This window comes from Gasterosteus aculeatus, chromosome 20, assembly GCF_964276395.1.
Source record: "Gasterosteus aculeatus chromosome 20, fGasAcu3.hap1.1, whole genome shotgun sequence".
In the NCBI taxonomy this organism is placed as follows: domain Eukaryota; kingdom Metazoa; phylum Chordata; class Actinopteri; order Perciformes; family Gasterosteidae; genus Gasterosteus; species Gasterosteus aculeatus.
Genome location: NC_135707.1, coordinates 19,375,788 through 19,398,193, shown reverse-complemented (window position 1 = coordinate 19,398,193; position 22,406 = coordinate 19,375,788). Strand labels below are relative to the sequence as shown.

At 42.2% G+C, this 22,406-nt stretch overlaps 1 protein-coding gene across 2 annotated transcripts; it reads right to left on the bottom strand.

The window, feature by feature from the left end:
• Positions 1-929: 929 nt before the first annotated feature.
• On the bottom strand, positions 930-20,423 carry nipal2 (NIPA like domain containing 2). Of its 2 annotated transcripts, none has more exons than XM_040165579.2 (11): positions 20,210-20,423; positions 13,345-13,413; positions 12,655-12,823; positions 8,374-8,433; positions 7,523-7,644; positions 6,539-6,635; positions 6,170-6,305; positions 5,910-5,998; positions 3,694-3,757; positions 3,517-3,614; positions 930-3,360 (listed from the first exon to the last, which is right to left on the bottom strand). In XM_040165579.2, the coding sequence occupies exons 1-11, from the start codon at positions 20,321-20,323 to the stop codon at positions 3,251-3,253; spliced, it is 1,128 nt and encodes a 375-aa protein (XP_040021513.1). In that variant the 5' UTR covers positions 20,324-20,423; the 3' UTR covers positions 930-3,250. The 2 variants fall into 2 exon arrangements, with proteins under 2 accessions (XP_040021513.1, XP_040021514.1); XM_040165580.2 differs by lacking the exon at positions 20,210-20,423 and adding an exon at positions 14,587-14,765.
• Between the last annotated feature and the right edge of the window lie 1,983 nt (positions 20,424-22,406).

Sequence of the window (22,406 nt, the reverse complement as noted above, 5' to 3'; positions counted from 1 at the left end):
TTTTTCATCAAATGGCAGGAATAAGCCTATTAGGCAGTCTACAGATTCAAAGTGTTTTCTTAGATTTTTTTTAAACCAAAACATAGATCAGACTCATTCAATTTTATTATTTCTTTGTAGTTTCTCATGTTTAGCAATATGTTCAGCAATGTCAAACTGCTTGACCATTCTGCAGAACGCTGTCTTTGCATCAGATTCACAGCTTCCACAGTTGTCTGTTATTGAGCTGGTTACTCCTGTTCAAAACATTTGCAGTGCAACTGCAGTCTAAACTAATTGTATTTTACCCAAATAGAGTATTGGCTGTTAACCACAAGATGGCAGTAACTTATGAGAAGAGAGTGGAAACATCTCTCATTGACTGCACTCTAACGTTAGCTAGCTAGCAAGTCTTCGTAGCTGTCAGTTAAATAGCCAATCAGAGCTAGCCAACGTTAGCTAAATCATTTCAAAATAATCGTCTGGTGACGAAAGGATGCGTATTTCTTAATGTTTTCTCTTGTTTTCCTCCACCTCAAGCTAATGTGTCTTCCATCTTTCAATGTTTTTTTTCTTAATCTTTCTTTCCTTTTGAACCAGAAAACTGTGACGGAGGCTGGAATCGCTCTCCTGCACAAGAACAAGTGCAAGAAGCGCTCCTTTAAAAAAAATCCTTCAAGGCGAGAATCAAAACATTCAAAGGCAACTTAATCAGGGGGGTATTCCAGAAAGGAGGTTCAACAAACTCTGAGTCTATCCCTGAACTCCGAGTTGACTTACTCTGAGATGAGAAGCTCTGAGTATCCGGTTCCAGAACAGCTGATCTGCGTTAGTTCAATCAACTCGGAGCATGTTCACCTTGAGTTAAGCGCGTGCATGACGATTATAAAAAGCCATCATCAATGGAGCCCCACGAGTCACCATGACAACAGAAAACAAAAGAGCAACACTTACACTTACAGACACATTTTTATTTCATACCTATCGAAGTCATTTAAAATGTGCCGCTGTAGCCTACACCAACACATTAAAATACTAATTAAAAAACAAAGAAACATTGAGTTCTGCTCAGACAACGGAAAGAAGGCAGAGGCCCGAAAAACAGGTGGAGAGCCACCTCCACCACCTCTGACAGAGGCGGAGGAGCCGGCCCTCAGACAAAACAGTGGTCGCCCGGTGGCTGAAGGTAACCCTGGGGGAAGCTCTTCCGAACCTGTCACCGAGACAATTTTGTGTTTTCCGTGAAAACACTTTTATTTATCAAATGAGTTGGAAAAATGAATAGAAAATATAGTCAAGACATTGACAACATTAGAAATAATTCTTATTTGAAATATTAATTTTGTTCTTCAAACTATGCTTTCGTCAAAGAATGCTCCATTTGCAGCAATTATAGCATTACAGACCGTTGGCATTCTAGCTGTTCATTTGTTGAGGTAATCTGTGGAAATGTAGACAATTAGCAAACACAATGTGCCATTAAAAGACTCAAGTGATAGTTGCTGGAAATGGGCCTCTATACACCAATACAATGTAGATATTTCATTAAAAACCAGATGATTCCACCTAGAATAGTCATTTACCACATTAACAATGTATAGAGTGTATTTCTGATTAGTTTAATGTTATCTTCATTGAAAAAAAGGACATTTCTAAGTGACCCTAAACTTTTGAACGGTAGTGTGTGTGTATATATATAGCCTACTTTTTAATTAATATATATCCACCCACCCAACAGTTGTGGATGGTGTCATCTGCACAGTTGTAAACCCTGCAGATACTCAGATCTTGCCTCAGATGGTAGTTAAAAGTATACAGTAACAGTATCTTTTCCTGCATCACAGGAGGAGGAGGATGATGATGAGGAAACTGTCTGCTGCCACAGGGAGAGATCCGAAGGGGCCTACTGAAGTGTGTCTTAATATTATCTACTGGCAGTGCTCTGCCCATTCACATTCTTGAGTGGAATTTGGAGTTTGACATGTAGACTAAAGTGATGAGCATAGTTAATGGATAACTAGCACATTCTTGTCGTTGAACAGAACATGGTTGGGCATCACCAACCCACAGCACAGCTTGAAACAATGAGATTTTCGGTCAATACCATGTTAAATCTGTATGTGGAACTGTAGGAATTAAATGTTGTCCATATGTTTCCTAGTTACCAGTAAAGCGGTAGCGTTCTAACAGAAATTCCTCTGGAAATGATAAAACGTCTAATCTGGGTCGGAAGACTCTCTCGCGACGTAAAGCATTTCGAATCACGACGGCTTCGATGTCAATTGCATTTGGTAGGAATGGGCAATCCATGTCTACCAGCTTTCTTCATGTGGGAGGAGACGGGTAGAAACTCTGGGTTTCTTATAGTAAACCTGCCAGCGAGCAGGTTATGTTCACATAGTCTGTTACCATGGTGATTGACTCAGAGTTTCAGTTACCTCTCTATCTGGAACGGATAACTCAGTTTTCCTCATTTCAGGGTTAACTTACTCTGAGTTTTCACATAACAAGCTTTCTGGAATACACCCCAGGTCATTACGGCTACGATGTTTTTGACAAAGTTAACTAAATTGTAATTACTGTTGGAGGAAATTATGGGGGCATTTTTTGCCCCTCTCCTCGTGATAACGGGGGCAAAATTATATTTCTTGGGGGCAATTTTGGCCTTTGCCCTCGTGTATTTCCGACGCTGCCATAATCTGATCTTGTCCTATGCTTTGCATCACTAGCTTGGTAGCAGTGTAGGGATTGCATTGGTGTTTGAGGAGATTATCTGGTTTGAGAGATGAGTCAAACCTGTTGGATGAGTGTTGGGAGCTTAAACCGATCGGTTTCCAGTGTGTCCCTTCTCCAGATCAACAGCACACATGTACCGAGCTGTGTAATGGTCTCTGAGCCCCCACCACCACTAGAGGGAAGTAGTTTACTTGTTTTGCTGAACTCCAGGAAGTTTACAGACCATTGGAACATCAGATTGTGTCTTTGTTTATTGAAAACTGAAAACTAACTAATTGATTAACTTAACACGCATGTTATATTGGAAGACAGACATCAGAGTGACCGCCTTGAACTTTTTTTCAAATTGACTTCATCTCGTAACAATGCTGCCTATACCTTTTTAACTCTAGACACGTATGGAATATTTAAAGAAATATTTAGATTTGATTTTCAAAAATATAATGTGGTCGCCAACTGGGAATTAATAAATAAAGCTATTATTGCACACATACAGATCCCCCCCCCCAAAGGCCCAGTCCCAATGGAGCCGCTCTTAGGAGTTGTGGCGGGTCCGGCTGGCGCTGTTGCACATGAGTTTGGCTGCCAGCGATCCGTATGTCTGAGTGTTGGCCTCCGGCTGCACTTTGTCTGTGTGGCTTCTGCCTGTGAACACGGACAGCAGAGCTCATTAGAGGGATCGTGATGGCCGGGTTGCAGACATTAGCCTTCGGAAAAATCCATGGTTACTGCCAGCAGATTGAGAGCAGTCACCGCTGACCAATATATAGTAACAGGAACACAGCTGATTCAAAAACTTACTTGGAATCTTATCCAATGCGATAAAATCTGGATCCTGTTGCTTTATTTTTGGCCTGTTTCTGGCTATCAGGAAAACTCCCAGAAAAGACAGCAGACAGCTGCAAAAGAGTTTAATGGAGCGACTGTAAATGCTAGTTTAATGAGCTGCAGATACTGGTTTGCTTTTGGAATACTTACCCAAAAAGAAACATAAAAATGTTTAGTAACGCCAAGCCTTCAAATTCCTGGTAAAACACTATCCCTGCAAAAGGGAGAAAGTCCATTAAAATACATTTCACTAGGTAACGTAGTGCAGTTTATTCCGATCAAGCACTACACTGGGATAATATGGAATGCCGTTTTAGTCAAAATTAAATAAATGAATAAATACGTAAATACATGAAATATGCATTTGAAATACATCATGAAATAAATAAATGAGGCAATAAATACATAAATATTAAATACATTTAATTATTTCATGGTACTTTTATTTCATAATGCCACTTTTGTCCGCGATGAAAAGCAGCAGTGGCGATGCACAGGACAATAAAGTCTATGATAAATAAATAAACAAATAAATAAATAGACGTGACTCTCTAGGTCGTCTTCAACAAAACACGTTACTCCGCCTGTTCTGGCGGTGAATTGCTCTGCAACACACGCAGAACCATGAATTGAAACGAGTGCGTCGACGCAATGACGCAGACGCAGAAGCATGCGCCAGCCTAAGGTCTTATGCCAGATCCAATACATCAGCACCTTGTTGTTTAGTGCAGTCAACTGCTGGTTATGTGTGGGTGGGCAGAGTAATATAGCTCAAATCCCCACACGCCTTGTGGCTTCCCCTCTGTGATGGATGTACATTATAGGCCATCAGAGCAAAAACGGCACGTTTGGTTGTCACGTCACTAGCAGTTGATCTACTTGAAGATTAACAAAGAAGGTATTGGATTTACTGATGACAGGTCCAGTTCAATAATAATAAATTGTTTATAGGGTGTGTCTTTCCCACTAGCAAAGAACACTATTACGACCAGATGGAGACCTGGCAGAACACACGCTATAAATACTTTGGGGCTTTCGCTAGTACTCGCTAGTGGTTCACACATACGAGTGAATCACCATCTTTACAGTGAGTTGTGGCATGAATTGATTTCAATATATTACAGTGAGTCTTAAAACACATCAGAAAAAGTTGGAATCTTTTTTTTCCTTTTCTGACGCCAATTAACCAAAACACAAAAATGCCTTGTAATACTCTTTCCCTTCCCTTTGCTGTTTGTGGTACTCAGCCTGTTGGTTAATACCAACTACAAAAATCGTCATCTCCGTTAAGAATAACTTCCTAATTTCACTGAACTTTCATGGAAATAAAATAAAAAACTATAACTAAAACTATACTTTTAATTGTGGATGTTGAATTAAGTTTTGGGATGGAATAATCTTTTTAAACTGCAGGTGATTGTTGGACACAAAGCAGTAGGGTGGAAAACAAGCCTCATCCTGATCTTTTATTTTGAAAAATGAAAAAACACAGCTCCATTCAGAGTTTTCCCATTGTGGCTTTTTATATTGAAACTCCATAGGCAGGTCTAGCTCCATAGGCAGGTAGGAAGAGGTGTGTCCTTTTCACAGCTGCTATATTCACACGCTGTCGCAGGGTAAACAATAATAGCCTTGTGACCTTGTTCCATTCAGGCTTCAAAAACATGGCATCTTAAGTTCATGAGCTGAATACAAACCTAAAACAACACAAGCAGTTTCAGAGCAGCAGTTGTTTCAGTTGGACAAGTCACTCTGTTAGCTAGTGATTATATATGCAGGGGGCCTACAGTCAATCCCGCAGGCGAGAGACGGGGTACACCCTGGATTGGTCGGCATTCGATCGGAGGGCTGACACAGAGACAGACACACTCACATCCACACACCTACGGCAATTTAGAGTCACCATTCAACCTAATCATGCATGTCTCAAACTGTGACAGCCCTATTGCTCTTTTTAAAATTAAGAAAAATACCAAAAATATATGGAACATAGTAAAGCTTTTCTTTGTTGAAAGAGTAAATGAGTAGAAAAAAAGTCTGTGTGTGTGTGTAACTTGTGTGTGTCTAGCAGCAATAAAAGGTTGCCGTGGTGATGGTGACTGATCCCCGGTCGGGGATCTGCATAGAATCGAAGCTGAGGAGCTCCTCTCATACTACTACTGCACAGTCAAAAATATTGAATTCTGCCACTTAATTGGTTTTACCTGAGTAGTTATGACTGATAAAAATGGTTGATTATTAATTTGTGGCACCGGGACAATGGATTTAAAGAAACATGTCGTTGTAATGGTCTTTTTATAGGATAACAGAAGGCAGTGAGTGAGGTGCAATCCCTGCAAAGAGGGATGCCTTTAAAGGTGACATACCTGCTACAATGGCACTGGCAGTGAAAAACACAAAGTTGATAGGAACCACCTCGGTGGCGTCAAACATTTTCATTGCCTGATTGAGAAATCTGCCGAGAGAGAGGAGATTGTAGAACTGCAGTGAACATAATCCCAACATGTAGCGGCCTATTCCTCTATCATCATACCCAAAGTCTCATTTCCCTCTTTGTTCGGTACCCGGGAAGTCCATTTTAAACCCACGACATGAGATTAGACAAAGAAGAAAAACCTTGACTAACTTGATCTGGAAGGCGCAGGAGGCAATCATGATGACGAGCATGACGTAGAAGATGGGGTAGATGAACTGCAGCTGGCCTTTTATTGTCTCTGTGATCATTCCTGACACGGCTTTGACTGAGATGACTGTCAGAGAGGCTGCAGCAATAGACAAGCAACAGATCACTTCAGGATTGAGCCACAACAGGCTCATGCTGATTTGTAGAGCAGTTTTAGTTGTTTTTTTTATCACGCTCTGCTCAGCTCTCGACTGAAGCGATGGGCAGAGCGCGAGTCCATGTTTCGGTAGCCAGGCAACAACAGCAAACTGCCTAAAAACAGCTTTATTCAGAACCTCTGGCCTCAATCAGACAGCTTTGATGTGTTCATACCGAGCAGGGCCACCAGCAGCATCACCACGACGATGTGCTTCACATTCCTCTTCTTGTACACGTAGAGCAGGATGCAAAATAAAAGCACCTCTAGGGACTGTTGAGAGTGGATGTACAAATCATTAATAACATGAAATTTGAGTTACTTTTACTGTCTTGTCTGTGTAACAAAGTGCTGCATTGAGTGTCAAACTATAATTGAAACATTGTAGATTCAGAGAAATGAAATGAGTTGCCTGGTGTTTAGCATTCTGCTCTATTGGATGGAGAATAATTGAGGTAAAGGTAGAATGCGGATGAAGGAAAAAAATGTCAAGGAGAACTTTAAAATAAATATTTACTTTAAAGTAAATATGTTAATCAGTGGGCTTATTTCACTCCTCTCCATGGAAAGGTGCGTGGAGAATTTAGGCCAGCACACGATGTGAATGAGGTTGTTTTATAGTGTCACACATGAAAGCGTTTGACAATAGCACGACCCCTGGGACTAGCCAGAAGACAGCATTGGATATTTCCCTCTCCTGACTAATGGCCAGCCCACGGTTCCTCCCGCGCAGCCACAGGTCTTCCCTCTGAAAGTCTGATGTGTATTCATGACACACTGATAGAAATGGTGCCGTTCATGCCGGGGCTTTGGTTTTCTTTTGTTAATGGAAAAGCAGCTGGATTTGACCTTCTGCTACAGAAATTTTCCTTTTAAAAACCATCTAGGGGACGTTAACATTTTTGCGCTGAGCAGGTTGAGAGAAAAAAGCACTCTGCTTCATTCTGCATCAAAGCAATCTCTTTGGTAATAGCAAAGTCTGTGCCGTCCGTGCATACAGGGAACATTTGAAGTAGGATAGCAAATAGGTTTGTGGTAATTCCCTTTCAGAACCATGAGGAGAGGGCAGTATTTAGCTTAAATGTTGAGTGGACAACAGCGTGAATTACTAAACTGACTCCCCAGGACCATACACACTGGACTCTGTAAGGGTTACATACAAGGTAAAGCACGAAGTACCAGCTGACGATGTAGTACTGGATCAGATGGGCTGTGATGTGTGTGATGGTGTGGGGGGCAAAGGTCACCAGGACGTAGGTGCCCGTTATTGCTAGGCTTCCACCTGTGGAGGAGAGGGAGATTGTCGTCAAATGGTTTTAGTCTCAGTCTCAATTAACTACTACAGTAAATTCTAAAAACTAAATGAAGAGGATTTTAAAACAGCCACTAAAACATCTGAAATGCTTCCTGTTGTGAATATTTTTTTAAACAAAGTGTATCATGTAGCTGCTCAGTAATGAGGCCAATCATACATGGTGAAAATTATATATGAATGAAAGTTCTTGGATATGGTTATTATTATTATACAGAACATTTAAAGATTATTCATCAATTGATGATATTGCTGTCAATTAATTTGATATGTCACATGTTATTATTTGTCATACATTATTTTATATTATGCTATATACCGGTAATACAAATCATTAATCTGTTACATCTTTGGGCATAATTCATACAGTTAAATGTTTACGATATATGTCAACCACAGGACTACAACCCAGATGCTGCTGATCGTTTTGAGGTGCTGATGGACACTTTTAATCCAGCATTGAGCAGCACTCCACAGTTTGTTATGACAAACAGCAGCTTCTCATTAAACAATATGACAGAATGTCTGTTGAATACATGACTTTATTCCCCAACTGGCAGAAGCAGACGTTTTGACAGCATGTTTCCGTTTCCTCTCCCAATGGATTTCACACTGAGATAAGTCACTCCGATATGTCTCGTCTCTAAGATGTCACTTCCAAGTACGTCCTCAGCGATCCACACCGGAGCATCTGCTTACCAACAACGTCAGAGACACGCACCGTCTCCTTGAGGAAAATCACAGATATGACAGCGCTGGCTGGAAAGAGAAAAATATACGCCTGTTAGTTTAACCATGAATAAAAAACTGGATTCATTTCTGGATTCTTTACTGACGATTGACTTGATAAAAAAAATAGCAATTGAACCCCGAGCGTTGCAAACACACTGGCTCTATACTTGATATTGTTAGGGTTTCGGAAAGCTCTCGAGGGAGGCCTCACTCCTTTGTTCTCGTCCCGGCCGGAAACGAAGAATCAAAAGAGTCAGCTTGCTTAAATTCAAAAATCAAAAAGTATTTAATAACTAAACAACAATATAAGGAATACAATTACAAAGTGAAATACAAAGCGAACAGTAAAATATTTTGCGAAAGAGAATAGAGATAGAGAATTCTCTGAGCAAGTCTAAAGCGACTTATCAAAGCGGCTGCAGGGAAATTCTAAGAGTCCTTTCCCCGCTTTGGTTCTTTGAAAACTCTTGAGGTGTGTCTTCTTTGGTGCATTTGAATGTCATTGGCTTCTCCTTCAAAGTGTCCCCTCATGGACTGTCCCCTTCACATCAAGGTGTGAAGCTGTAGCTGTAACCTGAAACCTCACTGTCCTATCTGTCCCTCACATTCCAATGCATTCAATGTAGATACAGTTGGCTTTATGCCTCAATGAGTGAATATAACAAAGCATGCATAGTTTGTCTTCATCTTTTAACTAGTACACCTTAATTACAACACATCATTAATGATCACCGTTCATCACACTTCATCATAAGATCTAAATAGTTCATGTGGTCCAATACTCAAGACGTTTGCCTCAGTCGGCTGCCTTACATTAAGTTGTTCATTTACTACCTGACAGGAGAAAAAACTCCTAAAAACTCCTCTTTGGGGATAAAATTGGGAGAAATCCATAAAGGACGGCAATTAGCCTCCACCCCCAGGTTTTAACATCACATTGTGACAGAATGCTAATATGTACAGAGTTTATATGATTTAAATGACTATACATTGTGTTTGATTCAAATTGCATTCACTTCATCTAACATGTTAATGTAATAACTAATATCTAACATCACAAACTACAGTTCTAACACTAAACATTATTACACATACTATAATTCCACCACTAGGGGTGAACTTCTGGCTTAAATCCCTAACAATATCACATGATATAAAGTAATGATATTTTACAATGTATACTCATATATAATGTACATTGTATGTACAAACAAATCACATGCAGTAACACATACACACAGAGCCCTCAGACACACACAAGTGTGTTTGAACGTGTATTTATATAAATTCATATGTACACAATGCTCGACATGTCCATGTTGATCAGCGTGATCAAATGTGTCAGCGTGCTCAGATAAATGGAACTCGTTATGAATTCATAAGCATCAAATCGCGACGGGCGGCTATTCCTCGCCACACTTCCCGTAAAGCTATTAGTCAATATCATACATGTCAAAAATAGCAACGCTGGAGAGCAACCAGGGTCACCTTGCCCAGATCAATCTTGTTCTGGAGGGCCGGGGTCTGTATACATGGTTTTACTGTGGCGGGGACAGGCGTGCACGGATCAGTGACTACACAAAGGCACTCACTGCCTGAGACAGAAAAAACAAGCCCTGAGACAAGTTGGCAGTGGACAGAATGAAACTGTGTGCCATCTTCTAGCTTTCCCTCTCCCTCCTCTGTCCAACTGGAAATCATTACGTACCTGGATATATTCTATAGCTATATCCCTAAACAATTCCATAGAAAAGGGTGCTGGATATATTTTGGAATATAGAAACATTTTCCTCTTCAACAGGACAAGTGTGTTTGAGACATGGATGTCAGTGTTTCCCAGAGATCCAACGTCAATGTGTGGGGGCTAACGGCTGAACTGGAATAATTGCTTCAATATTAATTTGTAACACAGAACTTTATTGGAGTAAATACAAAACAGGGATTCACGCCTATACAAACTTCATACTACTTGTTGTTACAGCCTACATGCGCAACTTCTGTCAGAGGATTTTGCGGGGCTTGCTAAAAAGACACGGGAGACGGACGCCGTGTGCACGGAGGGGAGGGACTGTGTGTGTGTGTGTGTGTGAGATGACAAATTAGTCTATGTATGGGAAACACTGGATGTGCACAATCCCTCTGGGACATTACTGTCAATGGGGACATTTAGAAAGAAATATCTCATACTACGAGCATGTTCACACATACATTAAGGACCCCTTCTTTGCCTCTGGGCCCAACTGGATCCAACCAGTAACCATAGCAACTCTGTAAGAAGTGAGATTCACACGGCTTGATAAAATGAGAATGTGATAACCGCTGGGGTCCACACTTCTGTCATTGCTCCAGTGTCTGTGTGTGTGTGCTTGTGCTCTCTCAGATATGTCGTAATTGACCCTCCTTGTGGTAAAACACATAATTCTTGTTATAATTAACCAGAAACAAAGAAAACGGTCAAAGAAAGAGCACCCAATGGTCTGCCGTGTGTGATACGAGTCCTCAGCGTTGATTTATATGTCACATGACTTCCATATTTAAGTGATGCCACTTTAGTAGTTATTTCAACCCATTAATCCTGTTAGTTGGTAAGTAAGTGTTTTAAGATCTAAACCTGGAGAAGTGTTAGTTTTAGATATTTTCCTTGTCACAGGTTTACATTTCCCGCTAAAAGACAAATATTTATTTTGATTAATAAAACCATTTCTCTTCCTCCTCTTTCTGATGACTTGTTACGTGACGCAGAGGCCGAGGCTTTGGTCCGTCCAACCAGCTGTCATTCCCAACAGAGAGAAGTGGCCTCCGTGGAGGAGGCAGTGGAACTCACTCGTTGTGGAGTGTCGGCGTGCTGATGTGACATGTTGGGAGAGACGGATGACAGCAGCATCATCCCCCCCCCCCGTCCGACAACCGTCCTCCTCTTCCTCGGTCGTCTCATTAGATGAAATGTCTTCCCAGATCTTCCTCATCATCATCTCACCATCCTCCAAAATCCTTTCCCCTCTTTTTACACAACCCAGACACTAGCCTCCCTCTTGTTTACATACACAAGGCCTCCCGCAGAAGCTGTAGAAAACCAGTTAGGAACCCATTCTGTGTGTGTCTGCTCATTTTTGTACAACATGTGAGACGGTCTCCACTTGTTAAGACTGAGGGGGACAGACTGTCTCAGCAGCAGACATCGTCCTCTCCTTTTCCGACTCCCTTCATTAATTCTCCAAGACACATTCCAGCTGCTCTCAAGCTACCCTCGTGTTGAACAATTGCTGGTTTTCCTAGGGACCATAATGATAGTAAAACGTAAATGAGTGCAGGAATCTCTAACACCCGTGGCTTTAAGGACAGCACCAATAGGTCACAGATCTACGGAAAACGAGGCGCAGGAGACCTTTATATTTAACACCATTCATCTGCTTGGTGGGACGTGACCGTGGGAAAAACGGATGGTTTTAAAGCGTTGGGGTAATAGCTGTCGTTTATATCCATGACTCAGTGCCGCCACCTCCTCCTCCAGTGATTGATGCAAGGAGCGAGCTGTGTGTTCGCATGGAGCCGCTGCAGCAACCGGGCTGGCCTTTGTTTTGATTGGCTAATGATTTGGGCTCAGCTCATGACAGCTTAAGTTCATACTGTGGGCTATAGAAAATTGAAAAATCATATCTGGAGCAGGTTTGTTGGATTTATAACGTCAAAAGTAATTTGGCATCCTCAATCACCCACGACAGTTGAAGGGTGGAAATCATCTTGATGTAGGAAATTAGAACAGAAATGAACATGCAACTACACACTGATCTGCTGTGTAAGGCTGTAGATCAACCCACTAGTGGTAAAAAAGGTTTCTGAGGCGCACAGTATCTGCCTCGCCAGCCCAGATGTATGGCTGCGAGGATGGAAATAGCACAACTATAAATACAGAACATTCTTATTGCAGTTCTCAGTTTTTATTTACAAGGCACTGTACAGATTTGTACCTTAATTATATACCAAGAAATGCCCAATATTTAAAACAAAGAACTTGCCAAAACATTGCCTATTTTTTTATTATTGAGCAAGTGAAAAAAAAACTATTTCCCAGACTTTTGGAACGGCATAGTATCTGTTCTATACTACAACTCCCTTTCTCTATTCATAGTACAGAGTTTGCTCCCCCCATATACAACCGGTCCATTTTAGCATAGTATTGCCTCCAGTTGTTCCCAGGGGAAGCAACATTTCCTGTATCATTATGAGGGGGGAAGAGGTGGCACTCACCTATGACAGACACACTGCCCAGGGGGGCTATGAGCGATGCTGGGGCGAAGCCGTAGGCGGCAAAGTTTCCCAGCTCCCCGATCCCCATGAGAGCCACGCCGCACCACCACACCGCGGACGTGTAGTACGGCTTAGAGTCTCGCTGAGACTGACGGACGTGGGCATATTTCTGCCGGGAAGAGAGGGAGCCACAGGCATCAGTCAGAAGTAGCACAGCTGATAACTGGAGAGCTGCTTGAGACAACATACAGCACCCAAATAACCACAGCTTTCACAGCCATATATATTACATCTTGATCCAGTATTACAGAGACTGTCACATCATTACACCACCTGCTGATTAGCATTTCATCTCACAAATGACACTAATTAAGCAAATCAATGAGCTAGGATGCTAATGCTATTAAACAATGGTTTTGAGCCTATTCCAGCCCTTATCAAGTGGAAGCTTTTGGTCTGTCTTACAGACCCTCCTGGCGGCTGCCACAAACACACCAGTTTCTGCCCCTGCATTAAAAGGAGGTTTAGCATGTGCCAAACATCTGTTTAGACATAGACTATTTCAACTGTTTACCCTTTACTTTTACTTTTACATAACAATTAGCTATTTGGACAACTATTTGGGAGGAAGTCTAGCTGTGCTCAGAGACTCGAGAAATGAGTCTTAACAGGTGTCAAGGGCCTTCCTACCTGTATGTTAAGTGAAATGCTGATGAGGATATTGCCACATATGGATATTATGATTCCCAGGAGATAGGTCTGTGGGGAACAAACAGTTAAAAGGCACAAGATTACTACTCGTCACACAACAAACACCCCACAATATTTTGTGCAAGTCTGACACCTCTGTCATTTCCGCGACAATCACAGAGACACTGGTGCTCTGCTCCAAGGCACTTGCGCTTGTATGTTTGCCGCACAAACACAAACAATCGGCCATCCTCTGCATTCCCCCACCGATATGCGATGCCTCACAAAGATGCATGGATGCAGGTTAACGCACACGTTTGGACACAAAAATACATTTTGGGGAATAGAACTGCGGCAAAGTGAAAACCAGATATTTCCGACGAAAGACACTAGCATGCCTAAAAAATATGGACTGGGCCTTGGAGGGGACACAACCCAACACAGCTGTCTACAAGGATGACATGTCCATATTTTATATTGAGCCATTTACTTTCCAGAGAATTTTCACACTTGCTGCAGTAGGCAGGGTGGAGAAGCAGAGAATGGGCGATTTACTGGGCAGTGGAGTGACACCCTACTGAAGTGAAGTTTCAATGAAAGATGCGAAGGAGAATTCAAAAGGATTTAGGGATTTAGGGCTCCCAGAGCATTTAACTCCACTTTTACTACGTTATGTAATTATTATGTAACCGCGTAATTCACCAACTTTTTTGTGCATAATTATTCATTTCAGTAATGTTCCAGTTAATTTGATGAATTATCCATAAATATGAATAAATTACACAAAGCTTGTTGAGTTCGATGCCTTGTTATCAGGGACTGACTGTAGGTGGGTAACGTGGTCTGCTGAAAATAACATACTTTAATATTTAGTGTGAACATTGGTTTGGAGAGCTGCCCGTAGACAGATTGAAATGTCAGCAGCAGCTGTTCATTCGTGTGTATTTTTTGGCTCACCCTATTCTGCTCTGGGCAATAGGCACGGCTGAGAAGGTACAAATCAAGCTTGCTGTAAGGCATTTTGTTTTTGGGGTTCCTAAGTTGAATTTACTTCATTCAAATCATTTTGTTTAGTAAGCTTTAAAAAAAACAAAAACTGTCATACATTTGGACACATCCTGGTATGTTGCCATCTCATCTGCATGTTTTCTAACTCTCCTGTCATTTCAGATCTTCACACATTATCAGCTCATTACCCTCACCTGGCTCTCCTTGCCCTTCTCACCTGCATCAGCCACTCACCATTTAAGCCTGTCACGTTCGGTTGTTGCCTGCCAGATTGTCTTGTGTATTTGCCACTTTTTCCAGTGTTTTCCCAGTTAGCCCAATATACTTTTGCTTCCATGCCTGCTCCTACTCCGATTTGATTGCCTGCCTTATTGCCATCCTGGTTGCGACCCTGCCTGTCCTCGTCTACGGATTCCTCGCCTGCCCTTCTGGATTTGTTTGCCTTCTGACGGATCTTCCGGTTTTGAACCTGCCTGAACTTGAGTAAAGCTACCTGTCTCTTTCATCGGTGTCGGAGTCGTGCTTTTGTGTTCCAGCATGCATCGGTACCAGTAACCATTACAGAAAACTAGTTTCTCTGCTATTCCTGCATATTAAACAATGTTTTCAACCTACATCACACACTGGCCATGGTGCCCAAAAACCTCATGATACAAGGTAAGATACCGTTTTTGTAGATAATTGGTGCATAAGAGACGAAAAGAGAAACAGAATCTATTTCTTCCAAAGTGTTCAAGAAAACGTCAGGATACATTTCCCTCATATGCTTAGAAAATGATTGCCAGGAGGAAATTTAATTCTAAGCCATAAACACACAGGTAGCTGTGGGTGGACAAAGTTTACAAAGAAATGAAAGCATGCAGTGGGGGTGGAATATGAATGAGGAAAAAGAAAGAAACTCAATCACTGCAGAAGAAGTAACAGCAGCCAAGTATTTATCTCTTGAAAGAGCATTATGAGAGAGAGGGCTGGAGGGGCAGGATGCGAGATGGGAACTAAAACAAAAGACTAGGAGGTGGAGAAGCTGCTAAATGAAAGGGAGGAAGAACCAGATTGTGTGAACAAGTAAATACTACATATACAACTAGAAAAGGCACATTTGTTGTAACGTTTGATTGAATGAATTCAACTCGTAATTCGTGTGGACACAAATTACATTTTTAATATTTTAAATTCTTAACTTTAACTTTATTCTCTTGTTTTATACTAACCCATATAACCCATTGCATTAGCATTTCATTTTACTTTATTTTATTACTTGTGCACTGCTGTCTTGTTGTCTATTGTTACACTGTCTACTGTCACGCACCAACCGCAAAGACAAATTCCTTGTATGTTTGACATATTTTGGCAATACATTTTTCCTGATTCCTGATTGAATTTGTCGGGTCACATTATCCAAAAGCTAAACACAGGATCCAGAGTTATTCTGGAGCTCTGTCAGAGGAAATTATGAGAGAATAGGAAACGTGTCGTCGCACCCTAAGGGGAAGGAGCTGTCATTAGAGCTCCTTCCCCTCTGAATAGAGCTCTTTGATTCAGCATTAAGCAAAGACCAAAGCACATTCTCTGAGGGAGCAAAAGAGCCTTCTGCTCTCTCCGTCAGCCTCAGAAACTACAGGAAAGCAAACACAGTTTTATTACCTTCTCTTTTAGAGAGGCAGGTCTCGTCCTCAAGTGGGCTTTATCACAAGGGCAAAGTGGAACAGCAGTGTTATAATAATATATACTGGAGACCCACTGAGATCAACAACTGCGCTGCTGACTTTAACTGGCTACAAATTATATTTATTTACCTATCAATTATTAACGATACAAAAGTAATTAATTGATTCCCTTGAAAGCCTAAGAGTACATCCATGTGGAACTCAAATGCTATATACTGTAGATAGTAAGTAGCATGCTTACATCCTAAAGAAAATTACAAGGTTATTGTAAAATTGTTTAGCAGGTAATGTTAACCATGTTCAACATGTTAGTTTGTCGTGTTATGTTTACAGTGGGTGGCGTGGTGGTGTGGTGGTTAGCACCGTCGCCTCACAGCAAGAAGGTCCTGGGTTCGACTTCGCCCAGTGGCCTTTCTGTGTGGAGTCTGCATGTTGTCTGCGTGGGTTCTCTCCCCTGGCTTCCTCCCAGCCCAAAGACATGCTCCGGGGAGCAGGTTGATTGGGAACTCTAAGTTGCCCGTAGGTGTGTGAATGTGAGTGTGAATGGTAATGTATGTCTCTGCGTTAGCCCTGCGATTGGCTGGCGACCAATCCAGGGTTTACTATGGCGGCAAATCACTGTCAAAATTCGAGAGTTGAGCTCGAAGGTGTTTTCTACACGCTCGCTGTTTTACTTTTTGACAGTAAGGGGGGCGGAGCCAGTCACCAAGGTATCTACATCTGATTGGTTACAAACCCTGTCTTTGGAATGGCTGGAGTGATGCATTCACACAACTATAGAAGCCCATTTCCGCACTAAAGAAAGGGGATAGAAAGTCGAAATTATGAGATAAAACGTTGTCAAAAAACAAACGCCCCCCTTCGGTAATTGTAGTGGACCGTAGATGACAACCAGCTACAACCATCATTACCGGCACATTAAGAGCAATGCGTCCAATGCGAGGTTTATATTGAAGGGGTCCAGGGGGCATATTGAGGGGTTGTGTGTGGAAGCCCACTGCTGGATGCAAACACTTCACACGGGATATGTAGCCGTTTGGAGTGTGAGGACAGGCGGCAACCCCCTGTTCTGCCAAGTGAAGTCAATGTAAAAGTGTCTTAAAACATGAATTCTCTCTACTGACCACCAGGTTCCCTGGTCCTATAGAATCGATGACTCCCTTGATTTATTCCCTCAGTAAACAGGAGTTTATGGTCTCAATTTCTAGTTTCAAGTATTCTTTAATACAGCACAATGTTAATTTAGTAAATAATAGTCCATTTAGAGTCAAATGAAAAGCAGAGTATACTTTAAGGCAGGACTACTAGGATTGACAGGTTGCTAACAGAGCCATGTATGATGTCTAAGTGTAACAAGTGCACAACAAATATGTCCACATGTTACAAATACAGTCTTTGTGAGGAGATATTCATATAATTGTGGAACTGGATTTACTGCCATTACATTAAGCTTTGCAAGGAGGTGAATTCCATCTTAGCACAATATATTATTCTTCTTGTCTGTTTTTGTCTCAGTGTTGGAGGAACGGAGAGCGCCTGAAGCTCAATACCACAGAGGGAGAGCAAGAGGAAGATAAACAGAGAGAGAGAGAGAGTTCCTGTCACAGGAAGAGCAAACAAACGCAGCTGAGGCTGGTACACTAGGAGTGGCTTTGGGTTGTAACTTACTTAGCAAACATTACCCACTTGACGTGACTAAAGGAAACCAAAAGTAGTGCACTGCTCTGTACTCCTTAGGCTTTCCTGATTCACCAATGAAGTTTAATAGAGCGGACCTTTTCTTGTGCTATTGTTCAGAGGCTGCATGGGAAGACCTTGGGGATCCACTTCATCTGGTGGAACTTTACTAAGGGTATCTAACTACTGAACAGTATAAATCATCAAAACATCAGCACTAGCACATCTCTGAACCCTTCAGAACCCTTCAGGGTCTGAACCCTGTTACCTACATCTAACCTCACAAGGACATATATCTTCATAAGAGCGTTTGTAAATATTACACACTCCTGTGACAAGCAATTTTCCATAAGCAAGTACTTGCGCAAAATAAATTATGACCACTGGATGAGAACAGAACACCTCTCCTACCTGAATCTAAACTAAAGATGAAGCAACGAAATGAGCCTTTAAGCTAATGTAAAGCTAAGGTCGGCATTGATCCTCGTCCTCGCTAGAACACAGAGTCAAAGAGAGACAGACAGCTAGATGGACAGCATGGCCCGTTGTGTCCACTAACAATGGGGATCTGTCTGTCCCTGCGATGGGCGGATCCCTGGATGAGGCCTGTCAGTTTCCACACAGAGATGATGGGCACAGTAGAAGCAGAGAACTTTATTTTGTCAGTTTATCATTGGATTATATAAAAATATGAATAAAAGTCTGACAGCTAATTTAAGCCAAACATGTTGTCACTACTTGCTAACATCTTTAGCTCAAACAACTTTATGACTGCTGAAACAAAGGCTGTAAGCAAGGTCAAATCCCAACCTACCATTAGGGAACACATGCAATATATATATATATATATATATATATATATATATATATATATATATATTGTAATGTACATCCCATAATACATAATGTCTTGGGGATGATGGAGCAAACCCACAATTTTGTTATTTCAAGGACCTTCTAAAAAAGGGCAAAGGATATGGCAAAATGCCAATAAAATGGCAATGTATCTTGTGTATGAGACATATATTATCAGGTGGTCACCTTAAGAATCCCTAAGGACTAAATATCCAAGACCAGAACATGGAGCTAGTGGCTGTGAAAAAGAACCAGAGCGATGGACAGACAGACCATGTCTGTTGCTGAGACAAAGAGGCACCAGGCAGCCCCCTTTGCACCAGGCAGCCCCCCTGAGGGCACTCCTATGTGGGTATCGGAGCTGTACATGTTTTTTTCAACATTAACCCTTTCACACAGAGTAGTTTTGCTTCAAGAAAGTGAATTGTAACATTTCAGTTGCCTATAAATGTCTTATTCAAAATCCTGTTAAACCTTGCCACAAATCACTTCCATATGAACAAATGAGCTTGAGAAATAGTCCATCACAAGAGCCAGTTATGTCTTTGGGACGCGTAGATGACTCCTGTTCACATCCATTAACACGTGAGCCAACTGCCGAGGGGAGCTCAGACCACCTTGATGCACTCTCGCAGCACTAACGCGTTCCCACCCTGGGAGGCGAGACCAGGGTAGACAGACAGACAGACAGACAGTCCCCTGGTTGTCAGTGTTCTCTCTGGGATGGTGGGTAGCTGGGACCATTAGCCAGCTGGCTCAGGACTCTTACAGTAGATCCATTCTCTGCCAGCCCACACGTGGGCCATTAGTCATTACTCACGCCTCCTCTGCCCTCCGATGCTAATGTCACACACAGGAAACCCACCGATTGGGGAAGATGAGCGTGAAGAGAATGGGAGCAGCGCAGTGGAAGGACAAAAGACACCTGTTGTGAGTCAGTCTTAGGGTTAGCAAAACCCCCACACACACGCACATATTAACATTCACAGAGCTCAATTAAGCTTACAAGTCCACTTGCAAAAAAAGACCTTTCAACACAATGACTTTGACCCGATCACTTTAGAAAAGAGTCGTGACAGGTGCCATAACAGATTTAGCCCAGCCTGGCGTGGCTACCTGATTCACACTGAGTGCTCATTAACCAAAGTGCTTTGGTCCTGCAGGCTATACTTGCACTTACAATATTTTCAGACCAACTTTATCTCCTCTTACACATTAGTTTGTGACCTCCTGAGATCCTCAAAGTTAGTCGCCCGGGAGCATCCTCACCTACCTCTTATCTCTTCAGTCCTGATAGTATCTGGACAGTTGAAACAGGTTTAGCTTGGCTTTATATCACAGATGAAGATAACGAAGGAATAACACACTGACACAGAAATTAGCTTAATACACTGGCTGTTTTAAGTGGTATTTGGTGGGAAAAGATTAGAGTGACACTGTGGAACAAAGGTGAATTATGCAGTCACATTCACTACAACACTGTACTTTTTGTGATATTCTTGTTGTCCTTGAAAGTATACGTTTTTATCTCACATTACACGCGTGTTTTCGTCTATGTTATGCATTAAGCTATTCTGCAATCAATGAAATAACCAAGTACTGGTAGGTCATCCACACAAGCTACGCGACCGAACAGCGTGGAAGTGAATCAAACTCACCCGGAGTGGATTCTCCAGGATCTCGGCCCGGTGAGCCCCCGGGGAGCTCGTGTTGAGGGCCGGCTGAGGAGCACTGGAGTTTGCCACGTTGTCCGTGTCATTTAATACGGACATGATGTAGAAAAAGTCGGGCTAAACAGCGACGTCCGCTCAACTCATTCCGTCCTGCACGTCCCGTCCGCTTGAGCCCGGAGAGGTTGGGCGTTGTGGGGGGGGGGGGGGGGGCGCAATTCACGTGCTATCGGGAAAAATGAGACGTTTCCATCTGTTGGCCGCACATCTGAGATCGTTAAAGGCTATTTAAATTGATTTGCATTTTGCCGTTGATTAAAATCAAGTTTGAAATATAGTCTGCTTAAACTTCAAGTACGTCATCACATTGTTACTAGAACCACTTTGTCGGTATTCATTGGTCACTTAGCTGACATACGACATAACTAGGTGCCCTTGAACGCAGCAATTGGGGACGGGTGCAGCTCCTGTGGCTCGTGCAAAGAGCGCTTCAGCGCAGGTACACGCGCAGAGGCCCATGACGTCCTGACCTGGACATGTATTTGCATCCCGGTAACTAAGCACGTTGCCCCCTGCTGGCAGGCAATCAAGACGACACATATGACATATGTATATGATTATACATATGACATATGTTGACGACGACCTAGAAAGTAACGTCTATTTATGTATTTGTTTGTTTATTTATCATAGACTTTATTGCCCCGTGCATCGCCACTGTTGCTTTTCATCGCGGATACGTTTGTCCCGTATTTTCCTCCACAACTTTGTGCACCTCTCGACCGGCAAACCGGCGTTTGCGGCGATCTCCCTTCGTGAATCCAACCCGTTTCTACAACCCGCCAATGACGGCTTGTATAAGTGGTCATATGTACGCATTTCTTCCGACAAAAGTTCTTAAATCTGATCCGTTCTCTCGTAAACATTTTTCGTTTTAATAATGGCGGTATCGGGCTATGAAAACGGAAATGTGAGACTCCGTGAAGGATGTAGTTAACGGACCAATCGCAGCCTTGTGCGCTGCTGGAGGCTTGAGTTGCTTGCACACGCAAACACGCTAGGAGGTACGCAAGGGACACGCAAGGGGGTCTTGCGTCTGCGTCGCTCTGAAAACGCAGAAGCATAAACTAGGCTTAACTGAGTGGGAACCAATAATAAATGTAAATGGCATTTTAGAATCCCTATCTTAACTGTTCTCCTCCACAGCCTAACTTTAACAATGTAACCTTTGTTTTATATCTAACTGTGAACACTAACAATGAGGCTTTCATAGTGTGTTCATAGTGTTTCTTCCTTTACTGGTAGTTTGTGATATTTCAAGCTGTCTCTCGAGCTATCTCGCTGTAATTAAATGTTACAGAACTATTTCTTTAGAAGGCAAGGCCTGCAAACAAGGAAGCAGATCCAAGGAAACCTCTTTTCCGGAATAATCTATCATGAATAGTCCCCCCTCCACAAAGCAGCCCATTAAACACAGCCGTGTGGGAGAAGAATTAATCAAAGCAGCCCGCTTCAATTGAAAGCAGACAACAAATAATCTGAACAAACAGCCGCAGTAATCCTGAACAGAGCAGTTGATACAAACATCAAGCTTCTTCACCCATGCTAATAAAATCTGAGGTGTGCCGTCAGAGATACATTTCAGTACTAAGCGGGAAGACTCTAAATCAGATATGCTGCACAGAAGATGAACACTTCCCAGCAGGTAAAGGATAAACACTGGCTGTAGCCTAATGTAATCCTAAAAGCTGTGACATCCGAACTCCTTCCAAATGTGGAATAGTAAAAGGCATGTGGGCGCCTTTCTGGGATTATAAGGCTTACTCTGAGAGGAAATATGGTGTGAAATAAGAGGAAACATGGTAGGAAATATCCAGAACACTACAGATCGTAAACATTAAGGAACCTCGGAGAACAGAGGATAGAGTAAAATTGTAAATTTATTCTATTTTCTTGCACTAAGTTGTCTTATGTGTCTTGTCCATTGTCTTACCATGTTGATGTTATGCACCAACCGCCAAGTCAAATTCCTTGTATGTCTAACATATTTTGGTAATAAATGTTCCTGATTCCTGATGATAACTGATGATGGGTCGACAGGTGGCGCTGGGAACCACAAGGTTGGTGGTTTGAACCCTGGCTGCTCCATGTCCCCCGTCGAAGTGTCCCTGAGCAAGACACCTAA